This window comes from Protopterus annectens, chromosome 9.part0, assembly GCF_019279795.1.
Source record: "Protopterus annectens isolate FY-2018-M chromosome 9.part0, PAN1.0, whole genome shotgun sequence".
In the NCBI taxonomy this organism is placed as follows: domain Eukaryota; kingdom Metazoa; phylum Chordata; order Ceratodontiformes; family Protopteridae; genus Protopterus; species Protopterus annectens.
In genome coordinates, this window is record NC_056743.1 from 1816407426 (window position 1) to 1816426012 (window position 18587).

General features: G+C 38.6%; 1 protein-coding gene across 1 annotated transcript in view; it reads left to right on the top strand.

Moving 5' to 3' along the window:
• Positions 1-18587, top strand: part of COL5A3 (collagen type V alpha 3 chain) — a 1727233-nt gene that overhangs the window by 1242461 nt on the left and 466185 nt on the right. The window contains exon 53 of the mRNA XM_044084684.1: positions 5620-5673. Coding sequence (XP_043940619.1) covers positions 5620-5673 — 54 coding nt within the window. The remainder of the gene's footprint in view (positions 1-5619; positions 5674-18587) is intronic.

The window sequence follows — 18587 nt, forward strand, 5'->3', positions numbered from 1 at the left end:
AGAAAAGCACCGGTAGTAGCAAATACAAATTAAAATCAAATATTGTTACATAGTAAATGAAAGGATTTCAATAAAAATACAAGTAATAATAAAAATAGGTATTTACACTAGAAAAGTGACATATAGTATAAGAGAAATTATTATACAATATGATACATGAGGAATTTCAGTACATCAACAGGATTAGAATACACACAGTATGTTGATTTGAGTTTACCAGTTACAGTCCTGCTTCCAAGGGGTAATCAGTAAAGTTTTGGTAAATAGTGGGAAAAGGAGATATATGTAGTGAAAGCAAAAGATTCGTCGGGGTTGCTGCAAGGGCATAGCCAATGTGTTTTGAGGTGTCTTTTGAGGTTTTGTTTAAAGAGAGGCAAGGAAGAAAGTAAAGTTAGTTCATTTGGTAATAGGTTCCAGTTTTTTCCCACTCTGTTAGAAAACAGGGAATCTCCAGCCAAGTTGTTAGACTTGCTTATGCTAGCTAGACGTTTGCTAGAAGAGCATAGTGAATTTAGATCTTGGTAGGGGATTATGAAGTTGGAGAGCATAGGAGTGCTGTTAGGTTGGTAGAATATTTTGTGGGCAATGGTGAGTTGGTTGAATATCAGATGGTTTTGTAGTTCAAGCCAGCCTAGCTGCAGTAGATTCAGACAGTGGTGAGTTCTAAAGGGATTGCCAGTGGCAAATCTGGCGATGTTATTATAGGAATTAGCTAGTTTGATAAGATTATTTTTCTTTAGGTTAGTATATATGGGTGAGGCATACAGAAGAGTTGAGATTAAATGGGAGTGAGCAATCTTGGTTCTGGCTGTTGGTGTTAGGAAAGGTTTGATTCTATATAAGGAGCCTATTTTTCTGTTGACTATTTTATGGTGTTGTTTATATGGCTATCAAAATTAAGGTTATTGTCAATAGTAATTCCTAACAGTTTAGTGGTAGAGTCGGGGGATATAAGGGTGCCATTGTTGGAACTGACTGAGTAATCTATGAGGGAGGACTTACTGGTGGGTGTAAAGAGTAGAAGCTTAGTTTTTTTAGCATTGAGAAGGAGGCAGCGTTTCAAGAACCATGTTTCTACTATGTTAAATACCTTCTGAGTTAGAGAATGTAGTTCTGATGGGGAGTTTGCTGAGCATATTAGCTTAGAATCATCTGCATATTGAATGCAGGTGGCTTGAGGAATTGCTACATGGAGGTCATTGATAAATAGTGAGAAAAGAAGAGGTCCTAGAATAGAGCCCTGAGGGACTCCAAGGGTGACTGGCAGGAGGGATGATATATTATTTTGCCAGAGAACTGCTTGTTGCCTTTTGCTGAGGTAGGACCTGAACCATTGAACAGCCTGAGAGTCAAGGGAAAGGGATTCAAGAATGTTTATAAGAAGGGCATGGTTTACCATGTCAAAAGGTTTTGAGAGGTCAATAAAGAGTGCAGATGAGAGGTTGTTTTTATTGCGATTTTTATTGATGGCATCTGTAAAGGATAATAGGGCAGTTGTGCTACTGTGTGATGGCCTAAAGCCATGCTGGCAGTGAGCTATTATGTTATGTTGAGATAAATGGTTTAATAGTTGATGGTGAATGTATTTCTCCATAATTTTTGCTAAGGGTGATAAAAGAGCTCTCGGCCGGTAGTTAGAGTAATCATTTGAGTTATCACCTTTGTGTAGGGGGATAATATGAGAGATTTTCCAGATGTCTGGAATGGTTCCCTCCTTAATGGTTCTACTTATGAGGATGGATATAGGATAGGCAATTACTTTGGCTGCTTTTTGCAGGTATTCAGACGGTAGCTGGTCAGCAGAAGGAGTACAAGGTTTAAGTTTTTAGATGAATTTGTAGATGAGAGTGGTAGAGATGGGTTGCAAATGGAATGTTGGTAGAGTACTAGGTATGGTGGTAGGAAGACTTGCGTTATCTGGGGTTAGTTGACTGGCTAGCGATTGTATGATCTCTGTGAAGAAAGTATTGAAGGCATTGGCAGTTTGATGGGGGGTATTTAGATTGGCCCCTAGTGGGGTAGGTGTATGAGAGTGCCCTGGGAGAAGGAGTTTATTGATACTTGACTAGAACATCTGAGGATTATTTTAGTGAGTTTACTGTAGTTTACAGTAGTAGTTCTTTTTGTCTGTAAGTATTGCCTTTTTTGTACTATTTCTCAACTGCCTAAAATTTTGTTGCTCAGAGATATTTTTGGTAGCTCTCCACTTAGCCCAAGACCTGTTCCTAAGCAAAATTTTCTGTCTGGTTTCTTTAGAAAGCCAGGGGGCTGGTTTGGACTTCATTCTGATAGACCGTTTAGGGGCATGCTTATCAAGGATCGCTAAGAATTTAGAGTTAAGATACTTAACAGCCTCTTCAAGTGGGAGAGTTTTTAGAGGGTTCCAGTCACAGGCATTAAGTTCATTTTGGAATAATATTGGGTTAAAGTGTTTGTTGGTAGGTGCAATCCTATACGTGGGGGGGTTTGAAATATAATTTCTTTGCCTTATAATGTAGGTCAAAGTATGATCACTAACATCATCTGGCAGAGCTCCTACCTTATAAGCTTGTTGCTGTCTGTTTATAAGTATCCAATCTAAGGTGCTCTCTTTTTTGTTTGGTTTGTTGATTCTGGTTGTGGAGGTGATTGTTTGACTAAAGCCATGAAGGTTGATATGGGAGGTAGGATTATCAGCGTTGACACCTTTCCAGTCAGTATTAAAATCACCTCGTATTATTGTTTCTTGTGGGTAAGTTGAGGACACCCAGCTTAGAATATCCTCTGTTGTACTGCTATTATTACCAGGAGGTAGGTAAATACAGATGATATATAAAGATTTGCTAGGGTTGATTTGAAATCTGGAGATAAGGACTTCTATTTTGTGGTTGCCTATCAAGAGACTATCAGATATATATTGATATGCTGCAGGTATTTGTTAAGGTAAGTGGCACTTACCCCTTCAGCAGCCTGTAGGAGACTGAATACAGAGACAGCGCCTTTAGGCAATTGGTATAGGGCAGGGTATTCATGCCCTGAATTCTTCTGGTGAGGAACCTTTGCAGGTGTTCCAACTGTTACAAGTATCTGGTTAGGTACATGAAGAAATAAGAGCCTAGTCTACTGGTACTATAACTTTCTTTGACTTGGATGTCATAGCCTTACCTATAAGATGGGCAACATAGACTGATTTTCTTCCTTTCCTAGCTACATGTTGGTCAATGACCATATTGCTGTGTACATATCTTCCCAGGTCCCTTACTACAGGGGTCGACTCTTAGTGATGTTGTATTGATGAAGTAATTAACTTGGGTTGACAGTTTTCCAAAGGGTATTATAATGCACTTTTGGCACTGAGTTTTAGGCCATGACTTTGTCACCAGTCATTTGTCTGTGTTAAACCCTCTTGCAAGATGTTGGTGTTTAGGAATCTATAATAGCTCCGAATTTGCAGTCATCTGAGAACTTGGTGAGTTAGAGGTCTTGAACATTAACCTTGACTTCTCAGAAGTATATGCCAAACAGGAGTAAGGCCCAGCAGAATGGCCTGGGGTCTTCCATTGGTGACCAGTCTCTTGGAGGAGGTGGTCTCACCGAGCCTGACTTTGTGAGTTCTGTTTGTGAGCCAGCTAGCAATCCAGTGAGTTATATAGTTATTTATCTGTAGCTCAGAGAGCTTGTCAACAATGCCTGAGTGGGGTATTGAACTGAATGCCTTAGCTAGATCAAGATATGCAGTATGCACTGCTTTACTCTCATCCATTCCCTTGGTGACCCTGTCACAGAAGACTTCCAGGTTAAGTAGACACTGTCTTCCCTTAACAAAGCCAAACTGGAATGGGTCCAGTGTGGGTAGGTTGCCAGTGTTATTGTCCATCATTTCCATGATAAGTCATTCCATGGCTTTGTATATCAGGCTTGTGAGACTGATGAGTCTGTAGTCCACTGGGTCAGTTGATGGTCCATAATTGTGGAAGGGAATTACTGTTGCTATTCTCCATTCACTTGGAACATGGCATGTTTCGAGGTTGTAGTTGGAGTGACTCAAGGGGTCCTAATTGGTCATGTTTTAGACTATTCAAGAGGCCACCAGGAATGTTTTTGCAACCCATAAATGTGGTGTTCTTGGCTTTAGTGAATGTTGTCAGCATCTGGTCCCTATTAATAATTGGTGGAAGTATGTTGGAGGGAATTTCACCCAGAGAAGCTGAGGGGAGTGGGGAATGATGTTTGACCTGACTTTATCAGCCAGTAGTTTTGCTATTTCACCCTGATCGGTGAAGATGGTACCATTCAGCAGCAGTTCAGCATACTGCTGAGTGTTACCTTTAAGGTTCTGAACATAGCTGAGGAAGACCTTGTGATTGTCCTTAGCCTGTGAGATTATCCTGACCTCATGGCTGGCCTTTTTGGACTTAATTAGACTTCTTAGTTTCTTGTTTAGTTGCATAATAGAGCACTTGTCTTTAAGGGAGTTACACTTTATGATTTTTGCCATGAATTTCTTTCTTTTATTATATACTCTGTTTAGGTGAGGATTCCACAGTGGGATTTGTTTTTAGTGCTTGTTTTGGGTTTACTTCTGGTAGGTACAGCAGCCTCTCTTCAGTCATTCACATGTTTGTATATTGACTCTATGAATAATTCTGAATAGCTAGCTGTTGTCTCAGGGTTAGGGGGTGCCTTGAATTTTGTGGGTTGCATTAGAATAGTCCTGTTTCTGGTTTAGCTGTGTTCTCCAGCTTGAGTTTTACTTCAAAGGAGACAGCTTTGTGATCCAGTCTCACTAGTGATTATCTGACATGGGGGGTTGCAATGCTCTCCCATGTTGGTGATTATCAGATTCAGTATGTTTAATTGTCTAGTTGAAGCATACGCAATCTGTTACAGGATGTTTGTGTTAATAAAGCCCAGGAAGCATTGTGTCTGTGAGTTTGAGGCAGTGTAAATTTCCCAGTCTATAGAGGGGTAGTTAAAGTCACCCTTGAATAGGGTGTTTGGTTGTAAGCAAGTTTAGGTAAGAGTCGTGAGTCTCTAGGGGCATAGACAGTAACCGTTAGTTAGCCATGATAGAGTTAGGGACTGTACCTATGGTGACTTGCACATGGATGAGCTCCATGGTGTCTTCCTGTTTAACTAACCTGGAGGTATGCTTGTTGCTAACATAGAGAGAGAAAGAGAGAGAGAGACACCTTCACCTTTGACCCCAGTCTGTGCTGTTGTTGGTCTAAATGTATGAAAGGCACTGTAGCCTTTACTAGTTACATTAGAACAATACTGTATGAGTAAAAAGTAAACTATTCAAACAAGTAACATAATTTTGATTAAACACCACAAACTCATGATTAAATAAATGAGCAGTAAAATGTGAAGCAAGGAATAAACACAGTCATCTATGGCTGATACATATTTATAATGGTCAGTGGATTCAACAATAGCACATAATTAAATAAGATCTTAGAAAGAGGTGAGGGAAGAATTGTAAGATCTAAATATTAATATGAATAAAAGTGCAGGCATATAAATGGTTTCATATATCAATTTATTTGATGAAGATGTTGCTTTACTATGTGTCAGGCCCCATTGGGGTCAGCTGTTATTTAATCAGCAGAACTGATCATTGTATTTTTGTACTCTTAGGGCCCTCCAGGAGCATCTGGAGAACCAGGACCCCCCGGACCCCCTGGAAGAAGAGTAAGCTTTATAATACTTATTGTATGATGCATCCTGTGTTTTTGTTGTGTTCTTGCACTATACTTATCTTCTTCTTTTGATAACCAAAGCATTAAGACATTGGGGACAAATCTCAATGGAATCAGGGGCAAATCCAGAAAAAAATCAGGGACAGTCAGAGACAGTTTTCAAATATTAGTACTATTAACTTGAGACATTGACAGAATAAGAGAATGTGAATTATTCATTAGTTTTCTGAAATATAGGAAATCTATCGTCAATTATTGTCATTTTTTTATTAAATGCAATTCATCACATTTTCTCCCAAAAAGCACCAGTTTTAAGAGAGATTTTGAAGAACATAGCTAAAATGTGAGTCAAAATCAGGGGCAGATAAGAGATATGAATATGAACATTAAGACAGAGCTCAGCAGTATGGATGAGAAGGAAGCGAAAAATGTTTTTTTCTCTGTCAGCAGTTTACTCATTTTGTAGTAAAAAATGCATATAAAATCAAATAGTATTTGAATAAGGAGCTGTTAAGACAGGTTTATGGTTAATATTAGTATTTTATATTTATAAGTAGCACACAATGTTCTTAAAATTCATGTATTCTGTCATGCCACAGCAAAATAGTAAGGAATGGATCATGGTAAAGTGAATTTTATATGCATAAATATAGTGGAAGTTTTAGTGTAATAACTGAATAAAAGGCCTGGGAATGATATTTCTTGTGATGTAAGAAATTCCTTTCTTGCTTTTAGGGCAAGATGGACTTATTTTTTCATCTCACTCTGTTGTTGTGTAAACTGGAGTCTGAAGATTCATGTCAAACTGGGACTTTATCAGCAATCTTCCTAACTTAATAGTATCTAGAAGATCTAATCTTTTAGCTACATTAGAAAACAAAATATTGTCTCCTGGGGATTGAGAATAGATGTGCCTCATTTTTTATTACGTAGAACCATCAGGCCATAATGTATTTAAAATCTGTTGTGAGGAACTCAGGGTTGTATATTAAGAAGCATATATGACTGACTAGAATGTACATATGAAATGCAACATTTGGCCACATACTGTGTCACTGGATGTTGTACTGAGTGACAGTGCATTCAGTTTTCTGCATTTTCCTGTAGCAGAATTTTATTTATGTTTTTGGTCTTTGACAGGAAGTCTTACTGAGCCCTGTGTTTGTTTTCATGAGTACTACAGGAGCTCTGGAGCAATGAAGTGATAATATTTACCTCACGTTGTGTAGAGCGAGTGTACTCTGCATGAACTAAATCTGTCTCTGTTGGACATAGCAGGCTCATTCACAGTTCATTACACTAGCAGCTTGCTTTTGTGCACTGCTGTTTTTTTTTTTTATAACCATAAACTATTTAAAATAAATAACTAAAAAGTCTTAGGTTGGTAGATGGGCACGGGGTACGTTTCCGTTACCTAGCCTAATTCAGATTGGAGTGGGGCAGAATACATAAAAATATTGCACAGTTAATTGTTCAGAATTTATTGTATTGAAAATTAACTCTCAGATGCTACAACTTAGTTACAAGAAATGTCACAGAAACAAATACAGCTATAAGCATGAGAGTGAAGGAGAAATTGACAGAGGGAGTTAAGTTTCAAAACAGTTTATGCCCAGGGCAACACACTGCTCTAAGTTTCTTTCTATAAGTAATATTGCTGCAGCATTGAAATAATGCTTACATATGTCCCTAAGTGAAGGTCTGTGAATTAGAAAGGTTTCCTGTGCTGGGGAAGCCTTAACACATCCATTTTCTCCCTGGCAGTAAACATTTCCAGTTCTTTGACCACCATTCCACTAAGGTTTCTCAGCACACAGGGTGGTCTTGCTGGTATAGCTGCATGCTAGTGCATAACTCTCATCCTTCCATCTCCAAAATGGGAAACAGTGCCTCTCATAACGTGGAACAAATGGGAAAAATTTGGAACACTTAAGAACATCTTATTAACAGGTTCAGCTAGAAATGTCATGAGTTCTTTTGATGAATTAATATGATTCAGTGTAATTTACTATGGATATTAGTTTAAAAAATTCCTATCAATAAATGTGTGACAGATCTTTTCAATAAAGAACAATGTGGAACATGGAGGTTTTAAGACTTAAAATGAGGAACATTCCTCGTAATGAGGTACACTGAGAGGTATATTGTAAAGTTTCAATTTTCTAATTAGCTATGTGCTTTCTCCCAAAAATGCCAGCGGCTTTCAATTTACACTAGTGACTGATTCAGAAAAAGAATTAGCTGTGTGAAATATCACTGTTTGAGGAAAACATGAATTACATAAAAAAAACAAACATGGTTACCCATTATGTGTCTCCTGTAGAAACAGTCACAGAGCAAGTAAGTTCAGTAAAGACATAGTGGATATGGAGGGGGGTGTTAGTGTGTGTGTGTATGTTCTACCCTACTTAAATAATATGATTAATAATACATTGAATGTCTGAGAATCACATAATATTACAGCAGAATAAAGTGATCACTTCAGGCAATAATTATTTTTCAGGTCTGGAGCCACATACCGGCTTTACTCAGAACTTGTCAATTGTGGATGTCATTCTACATTTATGTTGGTATGTTATCCACCCCATGTTAGGGATTGTTAATTTTTTAGTCAGCCAGCTAGTGGCCTGGTTAACTAGAGGAAAATCCAAATATGAATGGCAGGAATTCTTTGAAGAAACCACCAAAGGAGGTTCTGCCTTCCCTGTCACCTTGGGTTTCTTCACCTTTACAGGGAGAAGTCCATGAACATCTCCTGAGGAGACCTAGTAGGACTTCTAGAAGCCACATCCAGGAGCAGTTGCATTATGTTTATATTAGGCATTTCAACCAACTCTAGCTTAAGAAACATGAAGGGAAATGCATGCATTGGAGGTGAGGAGCAACCAAAGTGATGTGATTGGCATTACTGTTTTCAAGATGTCTGAGAGACTTTTCTTTTTCTACCTCTGTTGGTGATTGGCTTCCTACAGCATGCCATCAAACTAACAAAGGGAGTCCCCCATGGCCCCAGAAATAATGAGATTGCATGGACGTTTATTCTACTTGCAGTCATCTCACAAAGACTATTCATTGAAGCTTCTTCTTTGCTGAGGATGAAGACAATAATTAGGAGGCAGATTGTTTCAGCAAACTTGACTGTGCTTAGATGGTTCCTCATGGAACAAGCCCAGTAACACAGAATGGTAGAAATTAAAAACTTGGCAATATTGGTAGCATTTAGAGTCATGCTTAAATCCAAAGTTATAACCTGCAGATCTCATGCATCTTGTAAGGCCATTTTCAAGGCACCGCAGCACAGTGACATAATTTCGACAACTTGTCAGCTGCAGAACCGGACATTCAATAATATGCAGTAAAAACAAGAAAACAGATGACAGGTGAATCAAAATTACCTTGTTGGCAAACAAAACCAAGATTTTATCAAAATGTGGGAATTAAGCAGTGATGAGAACTGAGGAGACTTCAACCAGTTTGGAGAACTAGATGAAGAAAACCCAGTCCATCCTTGGACATGTAAGAAATGAGGAGTGATTTAGAGCCACATTCTAATTTGTTTATGCTTCTCTGATATCAGTGATGAGATGAGGAAAAGTGTTCTTTGTCTTATGCCATGTTGTATTTTTCCAGCAAGTTGTAGTCCAACGGCATACAAATTTCATGAAATCATTTTACCTGCACTGAGGATATGTAGCCCCAGATAAGATTATATTAATTAAGTGTGTGTGCAGGAACCAAAGACCACTACATTAAAAATGTAGGGTTCCCTCCACCCCACCCAGGGCATTAGATCGGGTATTATTTTTTTCTAATTTTTTGTGGAAATAGTCTTCCTTGGAACTGTGACTTGCTGATTTTTAGCATAACCTCTTGAACTGATAAGAAGTGAGCAGCAGCATAAAATTTAAAGCTCCAGATACTCTACTTTCTAAAGCCAATTGCTGGGAATTTTGTTTAGATGTTCATAGGTAAATGCTAGGTTATCAGTCTGTAGACTGTTACAAGTCTGGCCAGTAACCAGGGGTCAGAATCAAACTCTGTGACTTGTTTCTGTGAGATTAAGATCTTAACCATTATGCCAATCCCTCCACCAGAAAGTAAATTGCTATGGAGATGCTAGGGACACAAGGTGTTTTGTCCCTCTTGTGAAGAAGAACACATTTCTTCCTTTTCATCCCTTGCAAATGGTTCTCATAATACTAGGGTAATAAACCACCACAATTTGATGGTGCAATGCCAACTTTGGATACACTGGCTCCAGAGGCTGATACGGTGTTATCCCTGACCTTTTTCCCCCGACTAAAGGCTGATTTTCTCCCAGGAAACAGGAACTCACTTAACCTCAAGAAGATGTTATATGCCTGGCTGCAGAAAACATATCCACTGAGATATCTGAAAACTCATGAAACGGTTATAGGTTCTTCTCAGGACACAGAAGCATTGTATTAGAATTGTGTTTTCAGCTACGTGGAAGTATTTCTCCACTTAAGCATCTTCCAAGAGAGTTTTGCCTTTTTCTTGTCAACCCAGAATACTTTATGACTATTTTTTTTCTTTACTGGATGAAGTCTGCAGTTCTGTGGTGTTAGGCGCTTTTGTCTGTGACAATCCAGACTTTATCAAACATTGATAAAGTCTGGATTGTCACAGATGAAAGCACTTATCTACTGCCTTGTATTATTTTGCTGTGTGACGCATTAAAGCATCTTTTATCTCAAGACTATTTTCCATCTGAGTGCTGTTACAAGATATTGTCTTCAAGTGGTTTCAGTTTTTTGGTGTTTTTTTTGACCACTTGTTACCCACAGATTTGTTTCAGTTCTGTGGTGTTACCTGCATGGCATTTCACTTTCAGTGGTGGTCAAATTTGTGTCATCACTGGATGTCGCTTGCAACTTTCTGAGAGGTTTATTGCACATTATACCTCTGTTTAAGTCATTGGCGTTTGTTTTGGATTTTATCTCTATGCTAGGGGAATTAGTAAGAAAGCCTTTTGAGCATGTGAGTTTGTAAAATGTTTCATTTTTGTCCTTCGCAAGACCCTTTATTTAGTGGATATTTCTATGCATTAAGCTTTATACTTTGAATAATGTTTGCTTATAGTTAATAAAGTGAGAAAAAAAAATGCCTATAATTTATTTATTTATTTTAATTTTGCATTTGTTGACCGGGTGATACATTTCCATTTTCAGCGGAGGCCCAGGGAGAAAAGGTGCAACAGACATACAGAAAAAATATTACATATAACAGAATAAGCACTGTTTACAACTTAATTATGACAAGCAAGTTATATAGTTCAACAAATTATAGCGCTAAATGAGGTTATTAACAAACAGATTCTGACTCCGCTAGAGTTGCAAAGAAGTATTTTTAGCACACACGTTTAGAGTAGGGAGCTAGTCAGAACTAGAGCAAGGACATAACCAGTGTGATTTGAGATACAGTTTGAGACATTTTTTGAATTTCGCTAAGGAGGGTTCAAGAGTAAGGTCAGCAGGTAGGAAGTTCCAAGTTTTACCAACAGAGTTTGCAAACAGAGAGTTACCCACTGAGTTATTGGATTTGAACGTTTGTACCAGCAGTCTGTTTGATGAGCGAAGTGATCTAAAGTTGCTATATGCAGTGATAATGTTTTTAAGTGCTGGCGTATTACCTGGTTGGTTGAGTATTTTATATGCCACTATAAGCTGGTTATACTGAAGTAGGCTTGGCAGTTCTATCCATCTGAGGTGTTTTAGATTGTGACAGTGGTGCATCCTGTAGGGCAGGCCAGTAGCAAATCTGGCAATATGATTATAGCAGCTAGAGAGTTTGCTAAGATCAGATTTGCTCAGGTTATTAAGCAAAGGGAAGGCATAGAGAAAGGTAGAAAGTAGGTGAGAGTGGGCAATGACTGTTCTGGCAGGTGGAGTTAGGAAAGATTTAATTCTGTATAGCGAACCAAGTTTTTTATTAATGGTTTTAATGGTTTGATTGACATGCATGTCAAATCTGAGGTTGTTATCCACAATAATTCCTAGGAGTTTTGTATAGGCATCTGGGGTGATAATGGTACCATTATTAGATTTTATGGTGAAGGATAGTGCTGAGGGGAGAATAGTAAAAGCTTTGTTTTGTTAGGTTTTAAGATCAGGCGATGATCAGAGAGCCAATTTTCAATTGTATTGAAAGTATTATGGGTTATTCTCAATAGATTTGTTGGTGAAGTGTCAGAGCATACCATAGTGGAGTCATCCACATATTGAATGCAGGATGCATCTGGGATGGCTGTGTGGAGATCATTAATAAAGATCGAAAAGAGAAGGGGTCTTAATATGGAGCCCTGGGGGACCCCTATGGTGTTAGGTAAAAAGCATGAGATTTTGTTCTGCCATAGTACAGCCTGCTGTCTACCACCCAGATAAGACTGGAACCATTGGAAAGCATGGTTATCTAAGGAAATGGTTTTCAGTGTGTGGATGAGTAGTTAGTGGTTAACCATATCGAAAGCCTTAGAAAAATCCAGAAAGAGGGCTGAGGATAGTTTGTTGTCATTACAGTTCAGGTTAATGACATTAGAGAAAGAGAGAAGGGCTGAGGTTGTACTGTGATAAGGTCTAAAGCCATGCTTTGAGATTATTCTTAATGAGATAGTGCAGGTGTTGTTTATGAATGCGTGTCTCCATGACTTTAGCTAGTGGAGACAGGAGGTCTATGGGTCTGTAATTAGACAGTTCAGTAGACCTGCCGCCTTTATGGAGTGGTAGAACATGGGATATTTTCCAGATGGAGGGGATGGTAGCTTCTGCTATGGCTCTACTGATTAAGATAGAGATGGAGTAAGTTATGGCATCTGCAGCTTTTTGCAGATACTCAGCAGGGAGAAGATCAGCCAAAAGAGTAGTAGGTTTTAGTTTTTTAATTAAGGTTCGAATGAGAGATGTAGAAACTAGTTGGAAGCTAAAAGAGAGCTGAGAACTGGGTATAGTCACATTGACTTTAGAGCAACTAGGAGTTAGTTGGCTAGCTGGGGACTGGATAGTCTCTGTGAAGAAGCTATTGAAGGTATTTGCCACCTTCTCCAGAGATTTATGTATAGAGGCTAAGGGGGTAGGAGTGGAGAATTGACTTGGGTGAAGGAGTTTGTTTATACCTGCCCAGGTTGTTTTGATTAAACTGCTGTAGATGGCAATATAAGTTTTCTTTTTTATCTAGCAAGATGGATTTTTTTTGTCTCATTCCTTAGCTGCCGGTATCTAATTTGGTCTAGAGGGGCTTTTGTGGTATGGCATTTGGCCCGTGCTTTATTTCTGAGTACTATTTTTGATCTGGAGTCTTTTGAAAGCCATGGGGCAACTTTTTCTTTAGTTTTAATAGAGCATACAAGTGCGTGAGAATCAAGTATGGTAAGGAATTTGTTATTAAAGTCAACTACAGCCTCATCTAGTGGAAGTTGTTTTAATTCTGACCAGATGCATCGTTTGAGTTCATTTTGGAATTTGGTGGGATTAAAGTTTTTATTGTTTCTTACTGTTTTGTAGGTGGGCTGGTGGGGGTTTCCTGTTTTGTGCTTAATTATGTTGGTAAGAAAGTGGTCACTAAGGTCATCAGGGAGGGTCCCTGAGTTGTACATGTGGGGATGACTATTGATGAGTATCCAGTCTAGTATACTTTCTTTGTGGTTAGGTTTGCCTATCCTTGTGGGGGAGGATATGATCTGTGAAAATCCAGAAAGGTTTACATGGGTGGTAGGAGAATCTGAGGAGCAGGTATTCCAGTTAATATTGAAATCTCCTAGAACAATGGTTTCTTGGGGACAGGTAATAGATAACCAATTCAGGATATCTTCCAGGGTGCTTATGTTATTGCCTGGGGGAATGTACATGCAGATAATATTTATACTTTTGTTTTTATTAATCTGTATTTGGTAGAGAGAATTTCTGCATTGTTAACTTGGGGTGGTTGTGTGGGGTCTGTAGTAACATTTAGTGAGTTTTTATAAAGTACAGCAACCCTGCCTCCCTTTCTAGCAGTACAATCTACTCTAAGTATGTTGTACGCAGGTGGTAGTATCTCACTGTCGGTGGTTGATGGTTTTAGCCATGTTTTTGTTAGACATGGTATGTCAGGGGAGTGAACTGATAAGAGGGCATGCAGGTTATGCACCTTGTTGTTTAAGCTTCTGATGTTTAGATGGCAGGCCAGGAAGGAGTTAGGAGACCTATCTATAGTTGGTACATTAGTAGAGTCTAAAGGAGAGGATGGGCCAGGGTATGAGTGGATGTCTCCATCAATTGCCAGGTTATAGTGTAAGCTAACCAAGAACCTCAAGAATTGATATAATAGTTTTTGATAGTGTTTGGATTTGGGGTTAATATATCTTGTCCTAGTTGGTTCAATGTTACTGGGGGTTAAGGTGTTTGGTATGGGGTGGTATATAAGTGGTCCTCAGTAGTTGATACTATAGGGGTGCTAGTCTGGTATTTTGGATAGTTGAATCCTAGCCAATACTGATTTTCATAAATGCCTATAAACTCTCACTTTCATCTTAGCATATTTCTGTACATCAAGCAAGGTGTTTTGAGGAAACTTAGTTTATAATCTATAAGGGTAGATTCTCTGTGAGCAAATCTTCTAAAACTAGTTTTACAATTTACTTACAATTTAGCTACTCATTTAAAAGTATTACTACTGCTCAACCCTTTTCTAAGAGAAATCCTTCTGTTTTGGCTGGAGCTGAAGTGAACCACAAAATCACAAATAGGACTGATTTTGGAGTGCAAGACCAGAATTTCTTGCTATACACCACTGTGATCTCTAATTGAGCATACAGCCCAAGGGTAATTCTAAAATCACTGAACTGCCTGAACTATGAAGATGGTACATTAGTTAAGCTGTTCGTACCATAACTATGGTTCCTTACTGAAGTATCCATCAGCAGGTCAGATACCCTGCTTTCATCCTGCCTCTGTTTTGGTCACTCATGGGATTATGTCTTTCATTTCTGCTCTACATTTGAAAAGCAATGATGAAACGTTGGAACTATCCTCCTTTGCTTTTAATCTTTCAGATTATGCCTGTGACAAAAACAGAAGAGCTGATTACTGTGCATAAAACTGTCTATACCGATGAAAGGTTTTTGATGGAGTACCCTCTTTTCTCTTATCCGTTTCTAGGTATCAGTAACTTGCTACTTCTTGACAAAGATCTAATGTTAGTTTAAAAGCTCAGGTAGTTCAGTCAGACTGTGTTAGTCTAGTGAAATGCGTCACACTGCCCCTGTGCTTCAGTGTCTCTGACTTGTGCGAGGGTGTTCTAACAACAATTACTGAAGTGACTTATGTGCTCTGAAGGATTTGTAGTTACAGTAGGTATAACATAAGTAGCATTTTTAATTTTATGTGGTAAATTAACAGAGAGAGTACAGAAGAGGAAACCTTCTAAAATGTTCTAATGCAGAGTGAAAAGCATTTTGCTTTAGAGGTGCTCACTAGTAAACTTGATGGACATAGAGAGGGCTCCATCTTGGAGACATTTTCTTTGAGTTTTGCTGGACCTTAACCACAATGAGACTAGGCCGGAGAAATGCAGAGTCACTCACATATTGTACTATTTGAGAATGTCACAGTAGCTGCAAGTTGTTAACAAAAATTGTAAATAAGGGACATTGAATAAGCCATTACAATGCACTTTTCACTACCATATAAGCAAAGAACATAGAATTGATGTATCGGATCATATAACCGTCAATGAAAATGGATGTTGATTCTGCCTCTGCTGGGCATGGCCTCATCTAGCATTGACCATCTCAGCAGGGGAGCAATGACTTATGGCATTACAGGCCTTTGATAGACCTAGGCATTTGTAAGGTTCATAGGTACTTGCGAGGCTATTGATCTGTAAGGATCTTAAGAAGCCAAACATTACATTCCCATGGTAGTTTTTATCCTTTTCAGTTTTTATGCAAATAAACCAGAGGCAGGCATAACAAAGAAATGTTGGGACATGTGTTTGTTGTCCCTGTCCTTGAGGGACATGGATGCTAAGTCAGAGATGAATTTATAGTTAAATATCTAATCATCCAAATTACATTTGAATAGCGTAAGAGACATGCTTTGCTTTATATAGAGTGGAAGACAGTTTCTAGGTAGTATTCTCATTAATAAATACATATCTGCCCAATATGTTCTATTTATGTTGCAAAAGAGATCTAGATACTTTGATTGGGTGTTAATATTAGACTTGTGAATACATATGTCTGACAGGATAGGGTCTGTTGATGTTCTATATACAAGGCATAGGGCACCTGTTAGAAGCCTGTATGATATTTGAAACCAATACCTGTATGATACTGAATAGAGTGACAAGGCTTTGAGATAGTCTGCATAATATGTGAGATTTAGGCCCTTGAATTTGTTTAGTGAGAAAGTGATGTGGTCACACTGAGTTTGACAGGTACATACCAAATGTGCATTTTATTCATTGATCTGCCTAATGAGAGCAGAGTACAGTGGAATGATTACATCCCTGGACATGGACACCAGACACCATTCCTTTAGATGTAAGCTGTGCAGTGAAAAACGACTTCCTTACAGTACTGGATATATGATGATCAAAGGCTGGTTCATTGTCAGCATAGGTTCCTAGATCTCTGACTAAGGGATCAACTTTCACGGGCATGTTGTCAGTGTGATTGTTACACAGGACATTATGCTTGTGAAAAGGTATGCTTATACAGTTCTTGGCACTAAATTTAGTCCATGGTTTTGACACTAATTATTGGTTTGGGAAAGACACCCCCCCCCCCCGAGGATTTTGAGAGTTTATGACGGCACCAAAGGAACAGTTATCTGCAGACTTGGTCAGTCATAAACCCTGAACCTTTGCTTTGACCACAGAGAAGTAAATACTGAGTAACTGCCGAGGAGGAGGAGGTGCCCAAGGACTGAACCCAGGGAAACGCCCCTAGTGACAGATATTGTCTGGGTTACGTTTCCAATTTTAAGGTCCTTGCTCATGTTTTCAGTTGTGTTCAATAAAGGAAGGATACATGAATGAGTGAGTGAATTAATGGTTGGATCAAGGCTACAACCTAGGTTACAAAATGAGTTCTGAAAAAATCGTTGTATTTCTCTGCAGTTTCTGTCTACATTAGTACCGTTACTGTGTTTATACGAGATGTCAGTGAAGTAATTCTTTGAAGACAGAAAATACTATCAGCTTTCCAGAAGCCCTTAGATGAATAGGGGTAGACAGTCTACTTAGAAATTTTTTTTTCCCAGTATAGCTATTTCCTTGCATTTGTACAGATTGTGTGCAACAGATGTACTCGTTCTAGAGCTGTTCACAAGTATGCATTACAGACTTTTCATTTGCAGAACATCTGAGACAGAAATATATCTGATTGAAACTTTTTTGAGAGGCAAAGAAATATACAGTGAGTTACTGAAGACTGAAATGGCCATCACCGATGGTCAGAAGGTGATTAAGTGTAGTTGAATCAGAATCTGCAGTGAGCTGATCTCTTTCTCTCTGTTATTAGTTGGCAAATAAAGGTAGCTCATGCATAAACCAAGCCAAAACTTATAGAAAAAAACAGAAAAGAAACATTAATGGCTCAGTTAATTTCCCAGAGTTTAATAAAAAAACAAAAAAAAAAAAAACACAAGCTTTCACACCATGCCAGTGTTTCATCAGGCATTGTTTTTTTTTCTGTTATGAGTTGCAGGTGACTCCTAAAATGACCCTGTGGACAGCCAGTCTAAATAAGGTGTTCCACACTTAGTTTGATGAATCTGTGAAAATTATGAATTATGTTATGTCACTTATAATAAAGGCAGGATGACATCCACAACTGGAAGTAGTTTAGCTGTTCTGATTTCACTTAGTGAAAAAGCATATGCCCATTAGAGAATGCTTTCTCTTTCCATATTGTATCAGTTCTTACACAACTTAATATCTTGCCATAGTCCATGAATGTTTTCTCCTCAGGTGAGAAAATACCAGATTCCCATGCCTAACAGCATTAAGGTCATGGATGACTGTGGATTTCTCACTGTTTGGGATATATTCTGTGGTCTTATCAGCTGGCTGCCTACAATGCCTAAAAATAATGAGAGAACTCATACTGCAAAGAAAATGGCTGTTGTTAGAGTCCCTCCTGATGATGGAAGGGAATGTTGTGGGGCAAGGAAACATAGTAGAACCAGTGTGGTAATGGAGGGGGGGCTCTTTGTGATATTTATATAAAAATCTGCTGACAGCTATGGGTCTATATCACTTAATCAAAATACATATTCGTCAAATACATATTCATTAAACTCTAAACATTTAAATTAATTTTAGTGAACCTTGGACTTTTTTGCAGGTTTAGGAAGCACTTAGCCCTCACCATATCTTTGCCCTTTTCCCCACTGTAGTGAAATCTTGGAGTTGGTATGTATAGTTAGAGAGGGTATGGGGGTGAAGCCCCTCTACTTGGGTGGGTTTGATTTAGTGCTGTGTGTGTTCTGGAGTGCTAGTGGGCGAGTGGTTCCTAAACCTGGAAAACAATCCAAGGTTCGCTGAAATGAATTTCAATGTTTAGAGTTAGATAAATACGTATTTGGTGAATACGTATTTTGATTAAGTAATATAGCCCTGCCAGCTATATAGCATTTTTCAGGTGTCAGTAACAGCTAAAATGTCAGGCTTAAGAGCTTAGTTGGATGCAGACTTGTTCAAATATATTGTAAAGAGTCCTGGATTTATAAGTTCAGTCATGTGGTAAGTTTATAGTCAAGCCACCAAACTTGAGTCCATATGCTCTGGACGATCAAGTCAAGATATGCATTAAGCTGTCAAGTGATCATTTGGTCTTGAGATCGGTCAGATAGCAAGAGCAATGGCTAGACAGGCCTGGGTATCCTGGGACTATCTATCCAAAGC